This window comes from Schistocerca americana, chromosome 4, assembly GCF_021461395.2.
Source record: "Schistocerca americana isolate TAMUIC-IGC-003095 chromosome 4, iqSchAmer2.1, whole genome shotgun sequence".
In the NCBI taxonomy this organism is placed as follows: Eukaryota; Metazoa; Arthropoda; class Insecta; order Orthoptera; family Acrididae; genus Schistocerca; species Schistocerca americana.
In genome coordinates, this window is record NC_060122.1 from 431,626,318 (window position 1) to 431,645,619 (window position 19,302).

Below are 19,302 nucleotides of genomic sequence, written 5' to 3' on the forward strand. Positions count from 1 at the left end.
AGGTTGAAAGATCATCGTGACCATTTTACTTACGAAAATCTCGAAATGGTCATTAAATTTTTACTAGCAGTTCCACTTTCAAATGCTGAGGCAGGAACATTATTCGGTGTTCTCAAAAATGTAAAAACAGATAAGGCAAATAAACTTAACAACGGAACCCTTAACGAGTAACTTCAAACACAAATGGGAATCCTAGAAAACAACTGCTCAGTTTTAGAGTCCGATAGCGTCACGTTAAATGCCACGAAAGGTGTAAAAGTAGTAGCTGAAAGCTTCTGATCTTGTAAATCTATAGAAGTTCTGAGTATTGTATTACAGATATTTTATGTTATTGAAAAGTGAAACAATGTGTTGTACTTTATTATAATTAAATGCCCTAAATTTAGAGATTTTAAAGATTTTGTAGGGTATTTTAGGGAAAATTCTGATAGAATCTAAGATAAAACTAAAATCGTTGTCGGCGCTGGTTGACAGTCCCATCAGTCGGTAGTTTGTGTATGAAGTCTTAACACGCTGGATGTCATATTTTTTTTTATTATTATCATTTCTGGCCATACTGGATGTTTTCCACATTTGACTGAAATTAACGTTGCTATGTTAGCCTAATTGTTTTTATTTCATGAAATATCTTACCTTTTGATATTCAGGTATGTTTATCTAGCCCATGTTCGATATTTGCGCATGTGTAACAGCATTGTCTGGTAAAATGTCAACATGTGTAGTTTATATTGCTCATTTATTTGCATTAATATTTTTCATTCACAAAACAAATCTTAAGGTGGCCACTAAAGACCGAAATCGATAATAAACTGATGTATGTCTGCAGTCAAACACTGGGATCGAAGAGCATTAAAATAAACTTTCCTTGGATGGTTACTTCAATTCACGATGTCGCACCTCCTAATACGTTTTTCTCTTCCTTGAAAATAATTTACTTTCGCTTAAGTAGTCTGTGCCTGAAGTGAAAAATATGAGCCATAAACATTTAAATAGTCCGTGAGGGAATAGGAACGATTCATGTATCGATATGCAGTAACTAGAATCGAAACAATGAATTCCCGGAAATGACCAACAGACTGATTATCAATGTGGATTTGAACTAGCGGCTCTCGACGCTGAATTTAAGGCATAATAAGACAGAACCGCGTTTGTAACAGTACACTCGGCACTCAGAACTACGATGAATATACAGTGAACTTGAAGTGCAAGCACTCCATTGAGAGCGGTAAACATCACACATCCAGCGCGAAGTATTTTCATTCGTTATCGACGCTTGCAGCTACTTTCATTATTAAGGAAGTTGTAAATACCCTTTGTTAATTTGTATACTGTTACGTCAAAAACAAACATTGTCGCTTCAAGGTGCCAATTACTGCAGCTGCAGTTACAAATAATTATACAGTTGTAGCAGCACTGTTTCAGAATCGCAAACGTGGGAGAACGATACACCATTTAGTACAGGTAAGAGTTTTCGAATGTTCTGAAAGTTAAGAGGTTCTCAGTTCACACGTTTCTGGACATCAGTTTGATGAATAAATGTTTTGTTTAACCCTCGAGCGAGTGCGCTTCCATTCAATATGCGAGCGGGCGCTTTTTTCTCTTTCTTACGTCTTGTTTGTACTTTTATTGATGTTTACATGGCTTTATGAATGACGAAAAACAGAACACGTATATTTGGGTTAGCAGAAGATCGTATTCCATGTCTTACGTGTCAAGCACTAAATATCACATAGAGACAGTGCAATTTTATTTCTTTATCGTAATAATCAACTATAAAACTTTACATTATTGTCAAAGTGAACAATGCACACACATTTCTTTGTAACATCTTTTCTGAGTCGATGTGTTTACAGATTTCACATGTGTATCTGATAGGCACATGCCGTTTGCAGACGAAATTGCGGCAAGAATCAACTTGATCGTAGATTTTATGTTTTTTGCACGTCCGCAGTTTACACATCGTCCACGCTTCTTTGAAGAAGACTCTCCTACTTTTGCTACTTCGCTTCTTTGTAATTTCGAAGGAAAGGTGAAATGTCGGATGGTAGAGATGGAAACTTAGCTCTCTGTTGCAGATGTGGTTTCATTAGGGTATATTACAAGCCTTTCAAGAATATTCTTCTTGGGATGTTAGGATGCTTAGAGTTTGCATGGTTGATTATTTGGACATTGATACCTGCAATGTCCATCAGCTCAAAAAATATGGCCAAAGGCCATCTTCTCGTAATTCTTACTACAGGATAGGAGGCACACTCTTGATCAACAGTATCAACTCCTCCTTTTGTGGCATTATAGTCCATAATGATTTCAAGCTTGTTAGTTTCTTTACTGATAGCTCCAGTATCACGCATCGTACGTAGGAGAATCACAACTTTATTCTTTTTGGGTACGTAGGACACCAAAGTAATATTTTTTTGGTACGAAAATAAAGACTGATTTTGTATTCTATCTTTCTTTGGCAGGAGTTCTGGCGGAATCTCACGGTTATTTTTCCTCATTGTTCCAATGCATGTGAGTTTCCTGGTCAGTAAGGAGAGTGCTAGTGCGTAGCTGGTATACCAATTATCAAAATGGTTCAAATGGCTCTGGGCACAATGGGACTTCTAACATCTGAGGTCATCAGTACCCTAGAACTTAGAACTACTTAAACCTAACCAAACTAAGGACATTACAAACATCCATGCCCGAGGTAGGATTCGAACCTGCGACCGTAGTGGTCGCGCGGTTCCAGACTGAAGCGCCTAGAACCGCTCGGTCACAGCGGCCGGCACCAATTATCCATAGTCACATTCCTATTGCTTCCTTCAGTATGACTGGTAAGCCTGCTGACCACATCTGAAGGAGAGTTTGAAACAGCAAATGGGTCTTGAGATTGCTTGCCACAATATATCTCCAAGTTACTGGAGTAAAAAGTTTTCGCATCACAGAGAGCAAACATCTTTATTCCATATTTCGCTGGTTTATTTGGAATATACTGAATGAAGTTACAGCGTCCTCTAAATGCTTGTAACTTTTCATCCACGGTTACGAATTCGCTCACGTTGTGACTGTTTTTGCAGTTTCCAATAAACTCGTCAAGAATTGTTCTAATAGCGGCTAACTTGTCTGTTTCTTATCTCGCTTGTCGTGTTGTTTTATCATCAAATCTGAGATATCGTAATAGGAACAGAAAACGCTTGGAGCTCATCACAGCTCTAAGTATCAGCATGCCTGATCCATTAGTCGTCCAAAGTTCATTCACATTTGTATGGTTAGCATTCTTCGCTCCTAAGATGTATAACAATCCTAACAACGACATTATTTCATCTCTCGTCTAGTCTTTGGTATCGTTTTCTTTCACATATTTTACACAAGTCTTTTTATGTTGAATATACATGTTGGTTCATTTGACAACCTCATCGATCATGTAAATGCTGATTATTTTAGTGAATGCACTTATACCATCCTTGACATCCCTGGCTATGGCTTTAGGTCCGGGGAGTATCTTGACAATGTTCTTACTTTTTGTCTTTGTTGCGGCTGCCCTGCAAGATTTTTTCTTCCACTTACACGTTTTGTCCCTTCCAATAGAATACTTATCATTTGAAACAGATTCGATATCACTTCCTTTTGCTTCAGAGGCACATTCTTGCTCACTTGTTGAATCATGGTCACTCTGTGTGATCACTTCTTCTTCTTCGTCCTCATCTTTACAATAATCAAACTCGAAATTTGATACCAGAAAATCTGTATCCTCATTGAGTAGTCACTCAATCTCGGCGTCATTAAGGCATCTTTTAGTCCTACAAAAGCAAAAATAATTACAAAATATGTAAAACAATTAAGCATTATAACGTTAAGGTTTTGTATAGCACATAAACCGAAAAAAAAATACTTACTGGTATCTGGCGGCGCACTTTGTGCGCCAACCACGCACAGGCGGAAGAAATATGAAATACCTCCACTTGTAACAATCACAGACAGAAACGATTGTTCACAGCAGAAGTCAAGACAACAATGAAGGAATAAACGAGAGAGAACACAGTGGTACCAGTGTATTATATTTCATAGAGATTTTTTAAGGAGTGGCGCACTCTGTGCGCCTGCGCGCCCGCTGGACATTGGTGTTAAGAGTCGTCATTGTTGTTGCTGACGTCACGTATCTTACATTGCCAGATCTTCTGTTTTTATTAATGCGAAGTTATTTCTGATGAGGAAATTAGTTCTGTGGTTGGATATCATTTCAGAATCAATTGTACGTGCACTACTTTATTCACTCGAAATCAAAATTAAAATCCATCCTTATTTCACTAGTTAAAATTATTTTAAAAAACAGAAGTGACTAAACATGAACCATTTTTCATACAAAGCACCACAACCTCTTGTGATTATTATTCTTGTCATGACTTATTTTTTCTTTTTATGTACACTTGTTATAGATTTTTGTACTACTACAGTATCATGGTATCTTTACATTCTGCTGACGATGTAAATAATTATACAGTGTTTGTGTATATTACTTCTGTGTTTTTACTTTTTATTATGTTGATACTGAAACGTGTGCCACTCTACGCAGTATTTTTCCAAAATATACGCGGTCTATAGTGGCCGCTATTAGGTCAATCTGCCAGCGTGTCAGAATGTAATAAGCACGTTTCCGTTGCTAGAATGTTAAGACAGCGCAGAATGCTTGAATTTAACAGCTGCGTGATCATAGGAGTTGCTAAGGTTTGGGGTCTCTGATACTTCAACACTCCCGAAAGGGAAAGTAAAAATTTAACTTCCGTCGTCAACTAGATCATTAGGGGCGGAACACAAACTCGGATTATGGAGGGTTGGGGAACATGATCGGTCGTGTCCTTTCCATAGGAATCATCCTGGCATTTGCCTTAAGCGATTAGGGAACACTTGAATGTGAATGGCCGAAATGAGGTCTGACAGGCGTCCTCCCGAATGTTGTTCCAATGTGTTACCATTGCGCCACCTCGCTTTTTTCCAGTAGTGCAAAGTCAGTAAGTGACCTGTTGTGCTTTTTCCTGTGATTACTAATGGTTATTTCAGGTCAAGTGCATGTAAATTTCGTAAATTGTGATAGCGGTATTTTCGATTTGGTAGTTTACATTTGCTTTTACTTAATTGGCAATAGTGCTTAGGAGATCTTACAGTCACTCGTTTGGTAATGAATCAAGTTCCTGCTCCATTCTAAGGTAAAACGCTGACAATTTCTTTTTGGGAAGAGGTCCTTGTGCCGGTGACAATATTTTCGTTCAGAGTGGCATCACTGGGAGAGTATTCGCTGCTGTATGTGGATGTCGTGTTGTGTTTAATCGCTGCAGTTTGTTTTCACCCACCGTGTCACATTTGGATATAATTTCAACCTAACAACTCATGCCGTTGCTTGATGTGCAAGGAGGTGCTCAATAAAGTAATGCAACGCATTTTTTCTGTGAGCAGGTTGGTTTTATTCAGGATTCCAATCCACCCAGTTTTTCCCCACTCTTTTGGTTACATAACCCTATTTTTCAACATTGTCTCCGGTCAGAGCGACTGCCTGACGTCACCTTAGTGGGGGGCCTGTATGCCCACATGGCACCATTCTGCTGGTCGACGTCAGAGCCAACGTCTTGTTGCATCAATAACCTCCCCATCATCCGCGTACTGCTTCCCGCGGAGTGCATCCTTCATTGGGCAAACATCGACCACCTCGAATGAGGTTGCCCGCACATTCCAATACTGCAGCAGTCAAACCTGTGTGCAACCCAGCCCCGGATCTACGATATTTCCGCCCCCCCTCCCTCAGACACACACTCGAGCGTTTGAGATAAGACGTCAAAAATTAAAAAATCGATTTTTCAAAAATGTTCATTTTTATAGCGTTATGTTATGTTAACCGGGGACCTAGAAACGACGGAGAGGGTCCGTCCCCACCGCAGCCGCAGTGGTCCGCAACTTCACGACGGCTACCGCAGTCCACTTCACACCTCCGCCGCCCCACACCGAACCCAGGTTAGGCCCCCGGTGGAGCCCCCAGGGAACGTGTCACACCAGACGAGTGTAACCCCTACGTTTGCGTGGTAGCGTAATGGTGGTGTACGCGTACGTCGAGAACTTATTTGCGCAGCAATCGCCGACATAGTGTAGCTGAGGCGGAGTAAGGGGAACCAGCCCGCATTTGCCGAGGCATATGGAAAACCGCCTAAAAACCATCCACAGACTGGCCGGCTCACCGGACCTCGACACAAATCCGCCGGGCGGATTCGTGCCGGGGACCAGGCGCTCCTTCCCGCCCGGAAAGCCGTACGTTAGACCGCACGGCCAACCGGGCGGGTTTTATAGCGTACATCCTTCTGAAGAGTATGATATACAAACCATGCATGCTCGAGGAAATGTTGGTTGGTTGGTTTAGACAGAAGGGGCCGAACAGCGAGGTCATCGGTCCCATCGGATTGGGGAAGAATGGGGAAAGAAATCGGCCGTGTCCTTTCAAAGGAACCATCACGGCATTTGCCTGAAGCGATTTAGGAAATCACCGGAAAGTCCGAACGCGGATTTGAACCGTAGTCCTCCCGAATGTGAGTCGTGTGTGCTAACCACTGCGGCACCTCGCTTTGTCGAGGAAATGTAAGACATGTTATTCGGTCTTAAGTGTGCCAAAGTGCAGTGCCACGCCTCTTCACACAGCATTCTTCTATCGCACGTCACTGTATTCCTCTCTGTGGAATTCAAACTTCTATATTTTGTAATGGAAGCGGTTGTATATGTCTTCACGCTCGTTCGTGTGTTATGTCGTGAGGAAATCAGTTTTAAAATAGAAGCTGAAACCGAGTCAGGTACGATTACATACATCGAAATCGAATCCATATGTGGAAAGAATCCAACAAGAATGTATAACGCTTTGAGAGAAGTGTACGGGAATAGTGTGGTAGTAGTTGACCGTAGCACAGTAACAGCGTGGTCTGCTCGTTTCCGTGAAGATCGGGTAAGCGCTGAGGACAAGGAAAGAAGTGGCAGGCCATCAACTGCAACAGATTACACCTCTCAGGTTATTGTTAATGACATTTCGAGAGAAGATAGACGAAAAATATGCAAGGAAAAAGGCATATGAGCCCTGAATGTCTGTCACTTCAGTTTACAGAATATCGTCTGGAATGTTAAAAATGAGAAAAAGTGCTGCCACACGAGTTCCGCATGATTTGTGCGAAAAGCAGGAAGCAGATCGCAAAAGAATCGCAGAAGAATTGCTACAATACTATTGAACGGGTGGAGAAAAGTTTCTTAGAAAGACTGTTGCACTTGATGTAACCTGGATAAGTGATTTTGAGCCAGAACTGAAGTTTGAGTCGTCACAATGGAAATGTCGCGACTCTCCAGGCTCGTAAAAATTCCACTGCGAACAATCAAAGGTGGACCTGATGATGATCTCTGCGTATGACATGAATGAAGTGAAAGCTGGAAATAGAGTGCCCAGGGGACGCTTGTAACAGACGCACTCTAAAGCTGTTACTGAAAAAATTTTTGCGCCCGGAAATTCGTCAAAGAACGCATGATATGCTTACGGCTGGTGGCTTTATTTAGCACGATAATGCAAGAGTACATATTGCTCTACCAGTGAGTGACACGCTCGACAAACATGGATGGGAATTACTTCCGCACCCAATGTAATTGCTGACATAAATCCACCAGACTTTGTTTTGTTTCCAAAATTGAAGGAACAACTCCGTGGAAAACGTTTTGATACAATTGATGAAGCTTACAATGAAGTGATTCGAGCAATCAGACAGCTCAACAACGAAGGTACCCTACCCGGAATACAGAAGTTGCCAAAACGGTGGGAATCTGTCATAAGCAAGAAAGGAGAGTATACTGAAGACCTATAAAGGTATTTTGTAAAATAAATTATTTTCTTCAATTCTGTGTTATAGTGACAAGAACTTTTGAAATGATCCTCGTACTTCTGTCTTGTCATCTTTGACTGTTACTGTAGTTGCATGGGACTCCGACGAACTGGCGTTCCAGCACACACCAGCCATTATAATTGATTAACTCTGGCGTAGAGCTCACGTAGCATTGAGTGACGCACCTATAATTATGTCATGTAAGCTCAGTGTTACTGATGCCCAGCTGAGTTAGGGCCGTTGTCTCTGTCAGACGTGACTGCTCTGTGTGCGAAATTTTGCACACTCTATACCTCTAAATCACCTGTAAATTTGATCATGTATTTTTCCTACTGTGATGTATACTCACATTAAGTAAAATTTCCCTGATGTTGCATTTTTAACGGCAGGCTTTCTAATTGTAGGGACTAGCTTTCGCATCTGAATTTACAGCCGTCAACCCCCTGTTTACAGCATGTGGAAGAGCCGTGGGAACACACTAGACAATTATTCAATCTGCTCGCGAATGGGCGTGCATATAAGCTGACATTTTTCCAGCCTATTTCAAGAATGGGACAATAAGAAACTTCCGGCGACTTGGACTACTCGCTGACGTTATTCGTATTTTGAGCTGTCCGCCCGGATAAGCTCAGCGCGTTCGTTCAGGGGATGGACATCCTTTATACTAAAAAAACTGAAGTTATCATCGGTATGATTTGATAATGTAATGCGACATTTGCACAGAACCACTGACGAAAAAACGACGAAGGAAGAGCTCGAAAGTAGGACGACGAAAAAAAAAGAAGGGGAGTAGCCGCAAGTGTTAGTACGCCGCTTCCGGAATTCGGACAGGCAGCCTGGGATCTATATCGCCTGGCGGACTAACAGCTAGCGTGCGGTCAACTTGGATGTGGTTTTTAGGCTGTTTCCCACATCTGCCTACGTGAATAATGGACTGGTACCTACGTTCCGCCACAGTGACAGGATTCGCAAACATTTAGAAAACGTTCCCACACTTTCACATAGATAACACCACAGGCAGACAGTTGCACTACACAGATTACGTCCCGAGGAGCCACAGGAATGACAATAGGATGTGCAAGGTGTGTGCCTTGTCAATGAATGTAGCAGGAGGCAGACGCTGCACGCCGCACCTGGGTTGAGCGTCTTCTTGTGGATGCGCGTCTGCCAGACGTTCCCCCTGTCGGGCAGCAGGCGGATCTTGGCGTACGGGTCGGCGGTGCCGCTGAAGTCCCTCGCCTGAAGGTCGTGCGCCTGCACCAATAACACAAAGCCAGAGCTGACAAGGCGTAAGAAACAAAATTACACATATATTTAGAAAGCAGGAATATATTCGTTAAAAGTGTAACAGGATGGATGAAAAGCCTATGTAGCGCTCCTCTAGCCAACACACTGCGTCTCAATTCCAGAGACCTTACAAGAATGAAAGGAAAAAAATGGTTCAAATGGCTCTGAGCACTATGGGACTCAACTGCTGAGGTCATTAGTCCCCTAGAACTTAGAACTAGTTAAACCTAACTAACGTAAGGACATCACAAACATCCATGCCCTAGGCAGGATTCGAACCTGCGACCGTAGCGGTCTTGCGGTTCCAGACTGCAGCGCCTTTAACCGCACGGCCACTTCGGCCGGCCAAGAATGAAAGGAGTCTCTGATGGGTGCAACACCAGTGGAAACTGCAGAGGAATTGCTTGGTAGGATTCTAAGTGCTTGCCTCCTTACAAAACAGACAATGTTGTATTTGAGAGTATGTGGCAAACTATAATGTGGCTGGTTCAAATGGTTCAAATGGCTCTGAGCACTATGGGACTCAACTGCTGTGGTCATCAGTCCCCTAGAACTTAGAACTACTTAAACCTAACTAACCTAAGGACAGCACACACATCCATGCCCGAGGCAGGATTCGAACCTGCGACCGCAGCAGTCGCACGGTTCCGGACTGCGCGCCTAGAACCGCGAGGCCACCGCGGCCGGCACTATAATGTGCCCTTGCACTGCACACATTGAGACAGAAACTTAAGTTGCTACCGTAAAGAGTAACTTTTTTGCCCTCAGTAAGAAACTAAATATTTATTTCCTATCATAATTGCCCTATGCCAACATGGGAAACATTTTAGGGCCGTTACCATCTATACAGTTTTCACCATGAAGGTTTGTGGACGTTTGCGGACCTGTGTAGGATGTTCCGCGTAACCCACACAACCCTAATGTATCATAAGCAATTGAAGATATCGAAAAGTGGTGATCTGCTGTACTACAAGGGACAGTCAAATGAAAATCGAACATCCGCCACAGCAGGAAAGTGCAGTGGTTCCATTCTAGTCACCACACATGTGAACACATTTATCTCACTGGGAGACGAATCGACCAATTTCTATTTCATGGATCATGGTTGACGTTGAGGTATCCATAACCACAATCACTATTGCACTTCCTCTTCCGACTTAAACTGATGTCCACTCATAACTTTCGTCAGGCCGCCAAAAATGTGAAAATCACATGGCGGAAAGGTCCGGACTGTACGTAGTTATGTTGCAGAATTTCCTAAACCAAATTGCTGAAGCCTAGCCTTAGTCCGATTGGCAGTGTGCCAACGGGCGTTATTGTCCAACAGGATTTCTTGGCGTTTTGACTTTACAGCGCGTCGCAGTTTCTGAAAAGTGTCATCATAGCGCTGCGCATTGATTTTGGTCCCACGCTCGAGGAACTCAACGAGATGAGGTCCCCCGCAGTCGAAGACGAAGGTCATCACGACCTTACGTGATGTCACCGTTTCGAGCCTGAGGGCAAACGGCAGAACCACCAGTGGAAACATCCCACATCTCCCCCGGAAAAGAAATTCAAAGCTGTTCACACAAGTTTCTGTAAGATCATGATGACCTCCTCCCTCGACTGCAGGAGCCCTCTGCTCGTCGACTTCCTCGAGCGTGGAACCACAAACAATGTGCAACGCTGTGAAGACACTTTGTAGAAGTTACGATGCGCCATTAAGTGAAAACTGCTGCACTATAACGCACGCTCCCACATTGCCAGTCGGACAAAGGCTACGCTTCAGGAAACACTACAACATCCTCCGTACAGCTCCGTACAGCCCAGATCGTTCCCAGTGCGATTTTCGTATCTTTGATGACCTGAAAAAAGACTTGTGGGGATATCCGTTTCACTCGGACGACTTAGTGCAAGACGAAGCATGGCTGTGGATCCTTCAGCGGCCGACCGTGTTCTACGAAACTAGAATTGATCGTTTCGCCACCTAGTGCGACAAATGTCTTAACGCTTGTGGTGATTACTTTCGAATGGAACCACTCCATTGTCTCGTTGTGGCGGGTGTTCGGTTTTCATTGGACTGACTGTCATATACTTGTTTATAACTTATTTATCCACTGAAGTATTAACCTTTTTAATTGCATTTCCTAATTTTTTTCTGTATTAGAAAGCCGCCACGAAGAAATATGCGGTTTTCAGTTTTTTTGGAATGACGCTTCTCACTGAAACAATGTCAGTAAATGTACTCCAAGTGAGGTCCAACGGCGTCGGCGCAGCACAGTTCCACATCACTCCAGTGGGAGCCGAATAAAAGCAATGTCCTATGTGCCCAAAAAAAGTGTTGTTCTGTTTAGTACCATGGTCACTGAAGGTACAGTTGATGAAGGAACCAATAAACTATATATTATCATGGACTAAACCATGACAAAGGGAGGGTGTGACATAGCCGAACAGACGTGCAGCAAATACTCTTGTGGCTCGTGTAACTAAAAGTCGGACAGTGGTCGTATGGCTTGCTTTACTAAATATCGCTGGTATCAAGTCCAAATATTGTTTCAGTCTGATGCAGAAAACCCAAGAAAAGCAAGGACGATATTTTGAAACAGCTGTTTCAGCAAGTTATGAAATGCCACTTAGTTGCAAGACTCCACATTCACGCGCTTCCAAATAACTTCAAAATATTTTTGGCGCCTTATAAATACGAAGGGCCCGTAAACAAAAAGGTCGATGAATTACGAGAGGCAGAAAAAAAGAACGTTGTAACTACAGTTCGCTGTTGTCAGTGTAAGATGTCCGCGTGCGAAAAGCATTCTTCCGTTGTCTGTGAACATTGTGCATGTAACACTGTGGATGAGCTGGATGAACAAGATCGGTAAAATTTGTGTGTACATAATAACATTAACAATACACATCTAATAAATAATCCGAATATGATACGATAAGTTAATATTTTTCAATACCATGCATATTAAAGCAGTAGTTTTCCTAAAGAACGCGATGTCTGTTGATAGGAAAACAATGCGACTGCTGATGTTACAAAAAGTGACGCGGCCGCTCGAGGGTTAAAACCAAAATGAGGAAATTAAGAAATAAATTTTACTAGTCAATTTGCTTCATTAGTCATATCTGGCACATATTTTGTGCTTCATTCATGATGCTACATTTTATTGACCATCTGCATAATAATAAAATGATGCAGAAAGTATTGTCGAAGTAAAATGCTTCCTGCACCGGATAGAACTGTTTTTTAATTTCCTGGAATCGGGAATTGCCATTAAGGAGTACCTACCATCGTATACCATTAACAGCATAGCCCGCGGTTTTTCGTGATGAATGCTAATTTATATGTCGTTCTTAGGACAGAGAAGCATTTGTGAATCGAGCGAGCTGAGTGCGGCGTGGTGGGCTCGAAGGAGATAGTAAACTCACTTCAGAGAAGCACCTTACATTACAAGTTTTGTTTGGATTACTCTTGAGCTGACAGCTCTTCATGCGGAACATTTTAGCTGTAAAGAAAAGTTCCCTTCTTGAAGTTTAATGTCACTTCTGGGTTCTAAGTGTGTTGGCCTGTGGCTGTCAGAACTTTTAAGACGTTCTCAAAAGCGTGAGTGTGTTAGAGCAGACAGACTTCCCAGGAGATAAAATCTGCAGCGCTCCAATTACTGCGCGTTAGACACAGGTAGGGAATGTTGTCTTCGTGATTTGTGGTTCACTCGTTCTATCCAGAAGGGAAGCGCTTACGCGTTTCTAGCGTCGTTTGTCCAATATACTTTTGTAATCAAAGGTAGCTTCATTGCTCAAACTTTCCCGGTGATTCGCTGTCACCTCGTAGAATCGGTGGTCCACGTCTTCCCAAAACGATATTTCGACGTCGTAATTCGCCGTTTTCATCAGTTGTTTCCTGAAACTGGACCACCGACAGTACACCAGATTCTACGAGGTGACAAGAGTCGTTTCGCTTTTAATATGTAATGACTTTTAACATTTAAGAACCTCACCATTTATATACATCTACACACATCCACTCACGGGCGCGCAATCTCACTCAACCTCGAGTGCGACACGCGGGCGCGGTCGCCCCCCCCCCCCTCTCTCTCTCTCCCACACCCACACAGAGAGATAGATAGATAGATATATATAGAGAGAGAGAGAGAGGAGGGGGGGGGGGGGGTGGCAGGGCTGGGGAAAAGGAATTAATAAGTTACAGTCTGCAGTCCATTGTTTTGTAGGTAACCCGTGTCACCATGGACAGTATTCGTTAAGGTAGACAGTAAAGTTATGCGAAGCTCAGAGTAACGTTTAAAACCAGAAGCAGTGGATAGGTCAAATGTGTCAGGTTTCGTGCAAGGTAAGGCATGCTCACGAACATGTTATTTAATAATAAAAAAATCTGCTAAGCAAGCACTCACTGACAGGACTAGTTGACAGAAATCCTTGAAGTCAAATAATTATACAGCATATTTAAATTGGTTAGTTATTGTATATTGTTTAAATAAAAAAGATTAGCGTGAATACCATCGACTTCGCTGAATTTTAGCGAGTGATTGGGTGTTCAGACGCTTAGACGAAGAAATAGTCTAAATGTTCATAGAATATAGTTTTGAACAGAAATTACGTTTTAGCCGCAGTAGAAAATAATTTCAGTATGTGTTATTCGAATTTGTTACGGTGTTTGGTGAATTACATGAAATACTATTTTCTATTACATGTTTTGCTCCAAGACAGGTCTTCACACAGTGCTTTTCATGCCCTTCTGTCTTCTGGCGCTTCCTTCATTTACATTTAGCTTTCACCTCCCTTAATGTCATCCACTTTCTCGTATCTTCTCCTTCCTTTTATTCTTCTCCCACTAGCCAATCCTTCCAATGCATTCACCTTTCATCAGTCCCATCGCAACCTTGACCAAGCAAATTCTGCTCTCTCCCTCTCTCCTTTTTTAATTTTTTAATAAAGAAAGTGGTTCAACTGGCTCCAATTGCATTGATCTACGACTACATCCTCCAGTATTAATGTTTGAGAAACCGAGAGGCGAACTTATACCAATGAGCTAACAGCAGAAACGCAAATGCTCCTTTTGTTGGTCAGCGAATAACCTGCCTGAAGGCGCTAGAGCCAGCTGTTACCTTAGCTAAAAACAGCTGTTACCCCTGTTACCTTAATTATGGGCCTCTGTTGGTCATGTCGAGGTTGCTGTATGGTATCAGGCCTGCTGTAAGCACGTGGTGGCTAGCTTCCAAGTGTACGAACTCATAACTCGGAGTCATAAACCAGTTATCTTGTAGGCTTGGGAATGCTGAGCAAAGGCATTTAAGCAGGGGTTCGCATTACGGTAAAGGATAAGTAATAACTATCCGCCCCGCCCCACTCAAACAAAGTGGAGGGGACAACCGTTAATTTTTTTTGAGTCATAAGTCCTCTGACTGGTTTGATGCGACCTGCCACAAATTCCTCTCTTGAGCTAACATTTTCGCTCGGAGCAGCAGCACTTGCAACTTAAGTCCCCAATCATTTGTTGACTTGTCGGATGTATCACAATCTCTATCTTCTCTATACCATAGAAGTTATTCCCTGATGTTTTAACAGATGGCTTATCATCCTGTCCTTTCTTCTTGTCAGTGTTTTCCATATATTCCTTTCCTCGCCGATTCTATGGAGAACCTCCTCATTACTTATCAGTCCAACGAATTTTCAACATTCTTCTGTAGCACGGAAACTCAAAAGCTACTATTATCTTCTGTTTCAGTTTTTCCACGGTCCATGTCTCACTACCATACAATGCTGTGCTTCAAACGTACATTCTCAGAAATTTCTTCCTCAAATTAAGACCTATGTTTGATAGTTGTAGACTTCTCTTGCTCCTTCCGTCATGGGCTAGGTAGAAGAATTCCTTAACTTTATCTACTGCGTGATCACCAATTATGATGTTAAGTTTCTCGCTGTTCTCACTTTCTGTTATTTCTCATTACTTTCACCTTCCTTCGATTTACTCTCAATTCATATTCTGTACTCATTAGGCTGCTCATTCCGCAATATCATCAGCGAATTTTAGCATTGACACCTTTCACCTTGAATTTTAATCCCATTCGTGAACCTTCGTCTTATTTCCGTCATTACTTATTTGACGTATGAATTGAACAGTAGGGGGGAAAGACTACATTCCTGTTTTACACCCTTTTTAATCCGTAAATTTCGTTCGTGGTCTTCCACTCGTATTGTACCCTCTTGGTTCCTGTACATATTGTATATTACCTCTTTTTCTCCATAGTTTACCCCTATTTTTCTAAGGATTTCGAACTTCTTGCACCATTTGACATTGTCCAACGCTTTTTCCACGTAGACAAATGCCATGAACGTGTCATGATTTTTCTTCAGCATTGCTTCCATTATCAACCACAACGTCAGAACTGTCTCTCTGATGTTAACGTTATTTATACTAAAAAAGGTAAGGAAGCCTCCTGCGCGGCGATACACGAAGGGAGACGAGCGCACTTCAGTTGGTTTCGTGATGCCCTCGGAAATCAGTCACGCGGGATTGGCCGCCTGTACTTGCATCAGGGAAAAGTGGAATCCATAACCCCCCTCCCCCCCACCCCTTTTTCTTTAACAGTTCCCTTGTCATCAGTCGTAGATGCCTGTGACAGTTCATTTCCGATCAATAATACAGAACTCTGCATTTTCTCGTGTCTCCTCTTCGCAGTTATCTCTGGTAGCTCTATAATTCTCGTAGGACTAGTATTTTCTGTGCAGTCCCTTTGCACCTCTTACGTACTTCTTCCGTAGTTGTTTACGTTCAATATAGAAAATACCTGACTATTGAATTTCAGTGATGGCTTCTTGAGATTTCCACTTTTCTGAAGATTACCTCAATTAGCCGAGTCCAACAGCGTCCCTACGCAGAGGCACGTCAATTGTGTACGTTAACGTTACAGCAGACATGTGTGTGTCGACAGATAGCAGCGCTTAAAGGTGACGTACAGACCTTCCGGTCCATGTAAGAGTATCTTGCCAGGAAAACGGTGAAGGCGTCAAAGGCAGCGGAGGCAGGGGTAAAATGCAGGGAGCGAAAGGCTATTTACAATTTCTACAGAAACCAGATGGCAGTTATAAGAGTCGAGGGGCATGAAAGGGAAGCAGTGGTTGGGAAGGGAGTGAGACAGGGTTGTAGCCTATCCCCGATGTTATTCAATCTGTATATTGAGGAAGTAGTGAAGGAAACAAAAGAAAAATTCGGAGTAGGGATTAAAATCCATGGAGCAGAAATAAAAACTTTGAGGTTCGCCGATGACATTGTAATTCTGTCAGAGACAGCAAAGGACCTGGAAGAGCAGCTGAACGGAATGGACAGTGTCTTGAAAGGAGGATATAAGATGAACATCAACGAAAGCAAAACGAGGATAATGGAATGTAGTCGAATTAAGTCGGGTGATGATGCGGGAATTAGATTAGGAAATGAGACACTTGGAAAAATTTGTTAACATCGAGTATATATATAAATGTCAGGAAGTCGTTTCTGAAAGTATTTGTATGGAGTGTAGCCATGTATGGAAGTGAAACGTGGACTATATATAGTTTAGACAAGAAGAGAATAGAAGCGTTCGAAATGTGGTGCTACAGAAGAATGCTGAAGATTAGATAGGTAGATCACATAACTAATGAGGAGGTATTGAATAGAATTGGGAAGAAGAGGAGCTTGTGGCACAACTTGACTAGAAGAAGGGATCGGTTGGTAGGACATGTTCTGAGACATCGAGGGATCACCAATTTAGCAATGGAAGGCAGAGTGGAGGGTAAAAATCGTAGAGGGAGACCAAGAGATGAATACACTAAGCAGATTCAGAAGGATGTAGGCTGCAGTAGGTACTGGGAGACGAAGAAGCTTGCACAGGATAGAGTAGCATGGAGAGCTGCATCAAACCCGACTCTGGACAGAAGATCACAACAACAACAACAACAATGCCCCCATACACACAGCGAGAGTTTATATTGGTTGTTTTCGTGTTTGTCAAACCATACCTCGGCCAGCAAGGTCACCGGATCTCTCCTCATTTGAGAACGTTTGGAGCATTATGGTCATTCATATTCAGTTCCAAGAATAAATAATAAAAAATGGTCGTGCGTTATGTGAAATGATTTGCCTAAAAGTAAGAAATAAAATGGATTAGAGAAACATAGGACGTTCCTTTGAATGATGCTCGAAGTCGTGCACAGCAAATGAAGTGCCGGTTGAGAATGCACATTACCCTGACATTTGTAGGATTCTTTAAATTTTTGAGACTGAGGCATCGTTGGAACCTTTTCGCACCTTCGGGCATAGATGATATTATGTCAAGGCCGCACAACAGCACAATGAACGGCCTACATAGTCTACCAGATAAATACCCCAAAGTACTCTTTAAAATTCTTTGATTTTAAATTAAACACTGAACTTCAAATTCTCAATCGGCTCCTCATTTGCTGTACATATTTCGAGCATCATTCGAAAGGTGGACAAATGTTGGCTTCGAGCATCATTCGAAAGACGCATCAAATGCTTATCTAATTTATTTTGTTTCTTACTTGTAGACAAATCATTTCACAAAATGTCTGATTTTTTTTCAAAAGCAAAAAAAAAAAAAAAAAAAAAAAAAAAAATTGTTGTCTTTGCGTTTTGTTCAGAGAGTGTGATCTTTTTGACACCTGGTTTTCTTTCATAACATCTTTTGTTCTCGAATTGTACTGAATTAAGTCCTTGGTTTGAAGGAAGTCACTTTGACAGCTAAATACAACACTGCAACTTTCTCTGTGCGGAACAGCTAGGTCTTAAAAAGAAGTGCTTTATGACACCTCATTTGTCTCCCAAGAGTCTTCTGTTCTCGAAATGCCTTAACTTTAATACTTGATTCGAAGGAAACCTTTTGACACTTAAATATCACTCCATTGCATTCTTTTACGCACAAAGTAGGTGGACCTTGAAGAGATATCATTTACATAGCTAGCAGCAGCTGCTCGTGAAATGTTTCAATTGTGCCTCAAATCACTAATTAAATTATTCTTAATTGCCCTGATTACTTTCAAGCACTTAAACCCTTTTTTTGCTGGTCAATTTGCTACCTCAATTGTCTATTTCCCACTCATCGTTTGGCTATGGAAATTCGGACAAAACTCCGTTGTGTAATTTACAGGGTGTACTGTTCTCGCACCGCTCAAATATTTGACTAGAAACACAGGACATCCAAGAGACTTAGTTAGTATTTTACAACTAGACTTATTAAAAAATATTGTGTTTGGACAAATTTAGTTTTAGAAATATGGTACTCCACACCTAGTATAGTGAATTGTAATTGACCGTGAAAAGTTTACATAAATTTTAAATTCGAAAATTACACAAAAAGTACCAAGAAACGAACACTAATACTGTCATAATCTTTGATGAAACAGAAGATGCCCAGATTAAGTGGCATGAAATGAATATCCAGATGTTACAGAAAGAAGAAAGGAAGGAAGATTAAAATCTTGTCAACGTCGTGGTCATTTGAGACGGAACGAAAGCTCGGATTGGTCGACTGACAGAGAAAGAGGCTGTTTCGACAGTTTGAAGCATTACAAGCCTTCTGTGACCAATACAGTGAATAGATCATGAGAGCAAATCCTTTCTCTTCTGTAAAAGATCTGTCTAGCTTCTGTTTGCCACGACGTTTCATTGCTTTCTGCCATATAACGTTGTCCACTAGAAATGCAGTTCGCTAAACCAAGAACAACGCAGTCGTGTTTCAGATGCGTATAACCAGACATCACAGTTATTACTTAGTAGATTTGTTATCTATTTGAAGCTTTATGGTCTCAAGGATTATGCTGTAATTGAAGGGTAACATTTAACAGAACCATTTCAATTTATTCATACCAGTGGTTACTCACAGTTTGGATTGCCTACGTGTAATGTATTTTTTACTCCTGAAGTTCATTATAGAAACTGGAAAACATTTCTAGTTTAATTTGCAGGAAGAATATATTTATTTCTCACCGGTTTTGCCTGATGTTCACGCCTACGATTCGTTTAATTACAGAGCAGATATCTCTTCTCCGTGTGTTATCTTAAATGCACATCAAGACAATCTTTCTATTTTTGTGGTTAAAATCAAAGGTGGTTTGCTTGCAGAATGAATGAGACTGGTGAGTTTTGTTT

General features: G+C 41.8%; 1 protein-coding gene across 1 annotated transcript in view; it reads right to left on the reverse strand.

The window, feature by feature from the left end:
- LOC124613229 (synaptotagmin-5) overlaps positions 1 to 19,302 on the reverse strand; it is a 128,902-nt gene that overhangs the window by 36,532 nt on the left and 73,068 nt on the right. Inside the window, exon 5 of the mRNA XM_047141904.1 lies at positions 9,008 to 9,128. Coding sequence (XP_046997860.1) covers positions 9,008 to 9,128 — 121 coding nt within the window. The remainder of the gene's footprint in view (positions 1 to 9,007; positions 9,129 to 19,302) is intronic.